The following is a 9,531-nucleotide window of genomic DNA, read 5'->3' as shown; positions in this document are numbered from 1 at the left end:
TGCCTGCATGATATCCTTGGCAAAGCAGACTGGCCATTTTACTGTAATTTAATACGTCCAAAGCCACAACCTGACAAATATTCTTGAAGTCGGTTTTATCAAACCGTTCACATCGACAACGTACTACCAACAAAATAGGGAAATCCCTTCCTACCCCCACCTGCTGTTATGATGTTGGTAAATTTGGACACTATTTTTGATGTTTGACCCTTTGTAGAGTTTGATTGATATTTTTGACTGTTTTTTCAAAGAAGAAGACTTTTTCTCTGTGAAATAACAAGAGAATTTATAATACCCCAACTGTTTTCACACATTTGCCAGTTACCGAAATCCGCTTATGATCAAAGTTCATGAGCATCAAAGTGGAACAGCATCGACGAACAATGTTTCTGTTCCACAATTATCCGGTCTACATTATGCGATAGACTTCGACCTTCGTTGAAAATTGTAGTCCGGTAATATATAATTTCTACATGTTTCTGCTTTGAATCGCACGATACACAAACCGATATTATAAAACTTTGCTAAAACGAACATAAAGCGTGAACTCCCTGCATGGACACCTAAAGGAGTACTAGTCTATGTTCTCCATACTGAAGGTGTTTGTCAATGGTTCTACTCCGGAATAAAAAGGACGCGATGTGTTCTACACACTCAGTACGCCCAAATAATCACGTGATGCCGGTACAAACAAGCCCACATGTGTACTAACGCGTATGGAAATACACGTCGTCTATGCGCGTTTGCCCACATGGCTTTGTTTGTACCGTGGTCAATTCGAATTCCGGGTTTGGCCTATTGACAAACACGCACATGCCCGAACAAATATAGCTAAGTGCTAAAAGGACATAAATTAAGAGATGAACGTGTCAGCGTAAAATGTTGGCAGGATCACCAGTCCTCCGGGGTCCCTTGACGTCAAAGTGTGTGGTATCGTGATATACATTTCTCATCACTTTATTTCGCCATAGGATTGATAGGATTAAGCATCTCCATGATTTATCTCCATGATTTTAGATTGTACTTTATTCAGATGATCTCTTTATCAACTTCCGAAAGTAATACTCCTGAAAAATGTAGAACTAAAATTGAATTCAGCAATGATGATTTTTCTCCTATGACTGTAATTCATATCAGTTTTTCAAATTTTGATTTAAATAAAGCTTATTTAAGGTATACTCGGAGAATGAAAGCAGTACGTACAAATAATCAAATCTTTTCTCTTCCTTTAAAAGCGCAGCCTTATCAGACAGCAAATATTTACCGAGGAATAAGTCATAGTATTACCGTGGTGGCGCTTTCAGAGGAGTAGGTATGGGTCAACACTTGCTCTAGAATAGATTACGTAAAGTGTTTGGCAAAGAAGCTTGGCGAGACTTCGATGGAAATAAGTATTTGTTTTTCAACTTTGATTGATGCGTACATGATCAACAGAAATTAATTGTCCTGTATTTGTACAAGTTGTGTATGCCAGCATCTTGTCATTTATGTCCACTTGCTGGAGTTGCAAAGATCAGTCCATAGAAGGGACTATCGACATTTACGAATTGAACGCTTGTCTCTTGTTAAAACATCAATTATACATATAACTATGAAATAAAGCTACCTTGAGGATATCATAATCAAAATCCTCTCAAAGTTGACGAAAACGTGTGACTCATTTTTGGAAGGACGCGGCACTTTGATTGGGGTTAGAGGTTACGGAGAGGGTCTTATCGATAAAAGTCGTTGCATGTTTATTTTGCTTCAGTTGACGCGCTATCAGTCATATATACAGATGCTGTAAAATTCAGAAGTATCGCCATATCTCCAGGTAGCAAGTCCGATCAAAAATGTCTACTGACGGCCAAGTTCCCGGTTTCTCCACTGCCGACTACGTCGTTTTGTGTTGCATGTTGGCAATTTCAATGGGTATCGGCGTTTACCATGCATTCGCGGAAAAGGACAGCACACATCGAAAAAGTTTCTTCTTGCTAACCGTAACATGCACGCAGTGCCGGTTGCGATGTCATTGGTCGCGAGTTTTATGTCAGCAATAACGGTCCTTGGTACACCTGCCGAAATCTACATCTATGGAACTATGTTCTGTTATTTCGGTCTCACCTACAGCATAGTAATGTGGTTCTCTGCGGAGTTTTATATGCCGATCTTTTACAGATTACTGATAACAAGTGCCTATGAGGTAAGTTAGCGGTATGACCCACGTCTTGTCCTAACCTTTTCACATGCCATTAGAGTTGAAGCACAAGGTGTATAGCTATAAATCATGTCCTTGAAAAACATCCAGTCAGCCTCGACACCACCTTGAAATTTACCACAATGGTTTGTATGGATTTGTAATGATAACACAATTAATGGCCTTTGAAATTGTTGATGTATAGTTAACATGTTAAAATTATCTATAACAGCACCATATGATGCGAAAAATGAGTCGTTCTGAAAATAAATAGAAAACATCATTGCTACATCAACTCAGGATGGTCTTCATTGGTACAAGATCATTTTGCGTGAGCGATAAAATTCCTCCAACGTTGACACACCACGAATTCTTGTTTGAAAGCTAGAACAGATACATTGCTCTTTCTTCATGCTTACCGTCAAGTCATGATAACTTGTGATAATATTAACACAGGAACGACCGGAGCTAGTTAGTTAATGAATTGTCGGAAGAAGCAGATACGGCACCGTTCGCTGTTTTACCAATCCCGAAGATGAACATATACGGCTATTTAGAGCTACAGTGACAATTTTGACAATATCTAAGCTTATATGTCAACTACAGTAATTAGTCTAATTTTTAATGCAGTGCTTTGTCAGTCCGTTGTGCCAGTGTGTTACGCACCCTGCAGTCATTTTTTATATTATTTCGTTTAAGCCTGGCCTTGAACAACAATGCAGGATGCACGGTCACACGTACACTCGATGATGTGTGCTTGGTTCTGGGTATTTCAACAGGCTGTGGGAAGTAGACTTGAGAAACTTTCTGATACATGCTACACACAACCTGAAAAGTAACTGTCAAAATTTACAGTTAATGTGCCTTTAAATATCCTAGAGTGTGTAATGAGTCGCATCCTAAAACAAACGGAGTATTCACTGAAAGTAAAAAAGGGCTAGCGATGTCACAGACCTTTTTTAAAAGTTAAAGGACCCGAATGGACAACCGATAAAATCAAACGTCCCATATATCATGAAGTTGAAAACAAATCATGAAAGTTTTATAGGATTATATAACTGAGACGTCGTAAACTATAATCTCACTTGTAAGCTGATAAGAAAGTTCATACAGAGGAAATCGTCAATGTTGTTTCCATGACAATGGACAAATACCATGTGATTGCAATACAATTTACTGTAGACCTCGCCCCGTGAAGCTACAATCCCGTAAATAGCCATACTTATACAGCCCTACAATTTATATCCATCGCGTCAAACCTAAGACTTGTAAAACTTTACATTCAGAGTTGTTACATATCGCAAACCACAAACAAAGCAGTTCCACGGAATATTTGGTATGTTTCATTCGCAAAACCAATCGCATCTAAAAAAAACTGGTGCATCCCTGGTCTGACTACAGCACAGAGAATGTGCATGAGTTCAACGTATTAAGTTTGCGACATGCTATAGCCATCAGTTATGCCATGCGGCAGAGAAATAAGGAAGTTTTCATATATTAGGGAGATGGGGGGGGGGCGGAGGAAATCGGAGCGTGTCTGTAGTTTGAAATGTTGTCCTCCCCAACTCCTCTTTCTCAAACATTGCTCTCCCCTTGACCAAGCTTGTTTAGGGTGGCCCTCCCATATCCTCAATTTTACTGTGGCCTTGAAAAATCTTTCGATTTGATACAGATATGTGGTGCATGCAATTACCAGACACTAAGTCATTTTGATGAATTTTGTGCGTGCAACACACACCAAACAATATAACTTACACTGTTAAACCATACATGTAATATCGTGATTTTCAAGTTGTGCGTCACTCTAACTGACCGTGTTGGAAAATACATGTATATGTTATTTCAGTTCCGGTATCACTGTCAATGTCATTGTTGTAAAAGTCAATAGAGTTCTGTAACACTGTCACGATCGCGAACCACAGTAGGGTAGAGTAACCGTGCTAGAACGTTTACAGCCACATCATGATCATGATTATCATTGTCATCATCATCATCATCATCATCATCATCTTCTTCTTCTTCTTCTTCTTTTTGGTAAGTTGATATCGGAGGCTGGGAACAAAAGATGTAAACTATGCAAGACATGTAAAATATGACAGGTATTATTTTACTCAGTGGGTAACTTTTCGAAATTAGCTACCCGGATGGCCGATTGTTATTTGTTTCTAATACCTTACAATTTCTGATGGCAGAATTGCATACGTTAAATTCAATAATTTGTAAATCACAGGGCATCATACCTTTCTAATCAAAATCAACGCGTGTTGCATCACAAAGTGTCAACGTTTGTATCATATGAAGGTATACCACAAGTACTTGCCCAACCGAACTGTCGTTATCTCAGACAGTCTCTTCGTGAAGTAAATCTCTTTCAAATCCAACCTATGACAGTTATTAAAACAGGTATACATTTAGGTCTACTTAATAGAAGTTTAAAGCATTGTTCCTCAAAATTCCTGCCCTGTTGATTCATAGACCGAACGCGTAACGTGACACCAAGACCTGTCGGTTACGAACAAATTTGCATATCAACAACTGACATGGCACTTTCGTTTGATTGGCTGCCCTCCTACTTTAGATGTGGCACCTCCAATTGTAGAAGGCGTACACAGAGAAAGTACTTTGTTTATTTCTTCCGCGTACTAGAGAGAGTGAGACGCTTACTGCATTAGCCCTCAGAACTCTCACCAAGATGACGGCTTCACCAACCATTCCCGCTTTCTCTACTGCTGATTCTGTGATTTTTGGCTTACTCCTGGCCGTCTCGGCAGGCATCGGGATCTACCATGCTTGCACGGGTGGAAAACAGAAGACCGCCAATGAGTTTCTGATGGCCAACCGCAACATGAATCCTCTACCAGTTGCAATGTCCCTGACAGTTAGTTTCATGTCAGCCATCACCATCTTGGGAACGCCAGCAGAACATTATGTCTACGGGTCAATGTATTCCTTGTTCGGCATTAGTTATGCACTGGTGATGATTTTCTCGGCAGAGTTCTATATGCCGGTGTTCTACAAACTACGGTTAACAAGTGCCTACGAGGTAATGTTTTCAGTATTTCTGCCTGCAATTGCTGTATTGATCGCTTTTTACCTTTCCCTATTGACAATGCAATATATATTGAACGTTATTACATAACTTGTAGAGAGTTTCACTAGACATTTTGTTTTCTTTCAGGCTCAACTTTACTTTGTCCCATTCTGTTTAGAGATGTTTTCAACACTTCAATTATACAACATAACTTCCGATGGCTTTATAAGGGTAGTGATTTACTTTAGTTAGTAGACGTAAGTTCAGTTGATTCTACATTTCCAACAATGATGGACTGATTGTAAAACTCTCGGCTGCCTAACGGTTAGCTGTAATTCTGTGAGGATGAGGCAACCAGTTCTGACTGCATCGTCCTCAAAATAAGCCAAGAAGTCAAAAAACATGTGACCAAGTATAACATTGATGTCAAGCTTTAGTAGCCGAGGTTGTCATTTGGTGAGAGTGGCCTATAACATGTCTCCGGTAGACACCAGAAACAATATCATCCTTCATTTATCTTTGTCATCAGCAGATGAAGGAGAGTAATCTTTATCGATAATTTTTTCAGCATATTTTAAAGTTTTAACCAATATAACTGAATTCTCAAATTTATTTCAAATGAAGTACTATAAAGAATGAGTGACTTTCTGGTCCTGCTGCTGCCCATTCTGGGCGACGGGTTTATAGTAACCTTGATCCAACAACAGGCCTTCCTGTCTCGAATATACACAAAAAATACTTGGGTGGACAAATCTTTAATTTTACTGCAAGTCTAATGCACAACCTCGATCGAAGGATCTCTTTTTCTGTTTATGTTAACTCTAACTGAATCAGGCGTGTTATTTCTAGTGTACAATTGTAACTGTTGGCCCAACCCATGGAAGTATGAAACTGACCTCCAAGCCAAACCGAAGGTTAACAATCTGTCCATGAATAACACGGGACCCGTTGTACGAATCAAGTTCTGTTCCCGCTGTTTTCCTTTGATATGTTTATGTTAGCCTCAGAGCAGTTCATATCCTTGAACCTTTTCTTACAAACCAGTGGGGGTACTTTCATCAATCACAAAAAGCCCAAAGTCTGCAAGCCCCACCTTAGCATCATCTCTAATGTGGCGTCTACAAGAAATCACAATGCGAAAGTCGGAAAAGATCGGTAGTAAGTCAAGCGTTGCGCCTTTTGCGAAACTTTATGTACAGCTATAGTTGTTTGCACATTAATGTGAAGAAAGTTCCTTAACTTCAACACTATACTGTACAGTGGTGTAAACGTCCCTGACCAGGCAAATGTATTACAAACTCGAATTTGTACAGAAAGAGGTAGTAGCTAGATTCCACCTTTACGATACAAAAAAAAAAACAACATTCACCAGTGCAATGACACTATTTGACTGTCCCACGCCGTGCGTCACATAAATTGTAAAACGAACGACCCGTATTAACATCTAACCACAAACAAAAGCTAAAGCCACCGTTCCTGCCTTTTGTCGATGCTTAAAAACATCGCGACAGCTCTATGATGTTTATGAGGATGCAGAAAGCACTGACCTAACCACGTTCCCAGGAAGCTGATTTACGTCATGGTCAAATGGCCAAAGAAAGAAATTTTCACACTAATATTGTAAACAAAGTATGGTAATCAAGTTTACATAGAGTGCTACTTGTTGCCCATACAACCATTTCTGATACATTCTCGCCGCTGCGACTAACATATAGTTTGGCAGATTTTGAATCCATGGCGTAAGGTATTCAAAATAAACATGTGGCATTACATTAATATTGGGAATGTATGGGTATTCAAGCTGCAATGTATTGGGTCTTGCCTGTAAAGTTGCAGTAACGGTACTGATAATTTATAGTCTGCATAATTCCTGTCGGACTCAAATCGTTGAAATCATGGTCCGCGGTGCAAGTCTACCAAAGTTCAAATGAATAGCCTTAGGGAACGATATGTAGCATTTGTTAATTGTTTATCAGGCTAAATGTCGTCAAAAACTTGATGAATCCTCTCGGCAACTCTCGGAATGCCCACTTGCCTTCACAAAGCCACAGTTACTGCATTTTCAAGTGCAAAACTGCCCCTCGACAAAACCTGGTTAGTCATGATAAAAAACCCCATATCATGCCCTTCCTTAAAGCAGCATGCAACTCGAAATAGAAAGACTTGGGCCTTTGATTAAATTTATCGTAAGGAAACCTTAAACCATTACCTTTGGAAATCAAGATGACAAGTTGCTGCCAGAGAAACACATTTTCCGATATTTTCCGACACTTAAAATTCAAAACACCAGCCGCCCCTGTGTTAATGCTATGGCGAAAAATTAAATTTTCGAATTTCACAAAGTGTGAAAACTAAATCAACTCCATGAGCATCAAAATGAGTGTCCGCAAGAGATAGAACAAATAAGTATTGTGAAAATATTAGCGTCCGAATATTAGTCCCCCAGGAGCACTCTATATGCTAAATGAAGTTTCGAGATTTGGATCTTATAACTTGTATGTATATGATGCAGGCCCCTACAAGCAAGTCATATAAAAGTTGATACAAAAAATTAAAAATCGGATATATGGCAAAATCAGATGAAATTTTACGAATATTCAATTACGCAAAAAGAAGCATCCCCTTTGCGACGGTGCCTCTCAAGATTAATAGAACAATGTGTTAAAATAAACACCCATTAAGTGAATCAAGCTCCATGCAAATTTAATTTTATGAGTTTATTGGCCTAATTTGTGGGTCAGGGGTGTAAAGAGACCATTCAGTTGGATATTAAGAAAACATTCAGTCGAGTTCAAATTTGAAATGCCGTTATAGTGTCCAGATACCATTTTCACCACCACAGCCCCTTTTTATACTGTCGACAGCAGCCGCTTGTGCCATTGTTGACGGTCAGTGCAGCTCGAACGTATCGCTGAGCCTAGTGCCTTCGGCACTCGTTGTGAGGAATAATATATTCTATGGCACTTGCCCAGTATTTTACTCGGAGACAAAGAAGGCAAGAGGGAATGGCAACAGTCTATACCCGTTTGTTGCGTCATAGCTATTACACTAACAAACAGTCGCACTGTTTGTTGTTCAAGACTTACATATCAGGTAACCCTGCTTTCAAATGTTGAGCTCACTGTTGGTGCAGTCGATAGAAGTACATATGCACAAGTCGGGGCACTAGTACAAAGGACATTATTTGTTCATTCAAATTTACAGCGGATGACTTTCATAAGAACACTTTAAAATGTTATATCAAAACGATACAGATACCGAAACTTTAAGAAAGACTTCGATTTTTTCATGTGAGCCATTAAAAGTCTTCAAACCCGACTGTGTCGGTTAATGTGTGGCATCAACAGTAGTGTGTTTCGTCAGGCATTCTATATTTTGTATAGAGGGGTGAATAATGAAAAATTTAATGGCTGAGTTGCTTCATAATTACACTTCGCTGTTGGAAGTTAATTGAACTGGAGACCACGAATATTAGCTAGCATAGGAATTTGGAAAAGTGATTGAAGTGTTTACTTTGCCCCATGTTGTGCAAATGTCTCTTTTATCAGATAATTGATTAATCGATTTGAAGTTACGCAGTATGGTGACCTTAAGCGATCTACTAAAAACAATAAAGCTACCGCGTTCTTTCGTGCACTTGATGATAAATTGGATGCATGAACATGACTTTGACTCGTTTCGATTAAGTTTCAATTGTTAACAAGAACTGAAAATGTGCGAATAACGATTTGTTTCTATTTCAGTGAGAAACCGTACTTTATATCTATCTATCTATCTGTCCATCGACATCTATTTATCTATCTATCTATCTATCTATCTATCTATCTATAACATATGTGTGCATATGTATGTAAATATATCTGTATTGTATATCTATATTAATATAACAACAAAAAATTTATAAACCGAGTATGATTTGCATTTTTTCAGCAAGGTAAACATTCTATGCTGGCCAAATTGAGATATTATCGAAAATCACAAAAATGATTAGAGGAATAGTGCGAGTCAAAGTCGTAACGTCTGACAATCAAGCAGAGCAGCCAACACGTTTTCATGTTACTATATAATTGCATTGTGTAATATTCAGTTCAATTTTGCGAACAGAACTCAAAAGTATGTTATCGTACATTTGATTGCCATACCGGAGGAAAGAGAGTCATTGTAATAACAATATCCCAAATAATCTCTGTAAATAAGTCACTACTTTTTCACTTCTAAGTTTCAATAGTCTTCGTTGCCAGATTCTCCAGTTGCTTGGTGACATCATATATCGTTTGTTTTCAATGGATTTAACTTGTTTTCCGACTGGGTGCATTTTTACCAT

General features: G+C 38.7%; 1 protein-coding gene across 2 annotated transcripts in view; it reads left to right on the top strand.

Moving 5' to 3' along the window:
- The first annotated feature begins 1,748 nt into the window (after positions 1–1,748).
- LOC139116231 (sodium-coupled monocarboxylate transporter 1-like) overlaps positions 1,749–9,531 on the top strand; it is a 31,736-nt gene continuing 23,953 nt past the window's right edge. The window contains exon 1 of one of the 2 annotated variants that reach the window (XM_070678813.1): positions 1,749–2,182. In XM_070678813.1, coding sequence (XP_070534914.1) covers positions 1,985–2,182 — 198 coding nt within the window. In that variant the 5' untranslated portion in view covers positions 1,749–1,984. Of the gene's footprint in view, positions 2,183–4,757; positions 5,220–9,531 lie in introns of those variants that run through there. The other variant, XM_070678812.1, reaches the window with a different exon arrangement.

The sequence above is a fragment of the Ptychodera flava genome, chromosome 17 (genome assembly GCF_041260155.1).
Source record: "Ptychodera flava strain L36383 chromosome 17, AS_Pfla_20210202, whole genome shotgun sequence".
Lineage (NCBI taxonomy): Eukaryota > Metazoa > Hemichordata > Enteropneusta > Ptychoderidae > Ptychodera > Ptychodera flava.
Note: the sequence above shows the minus strand (reverse complement) of the source record. Positions and strands in the feature narration are given on the sequence as shown.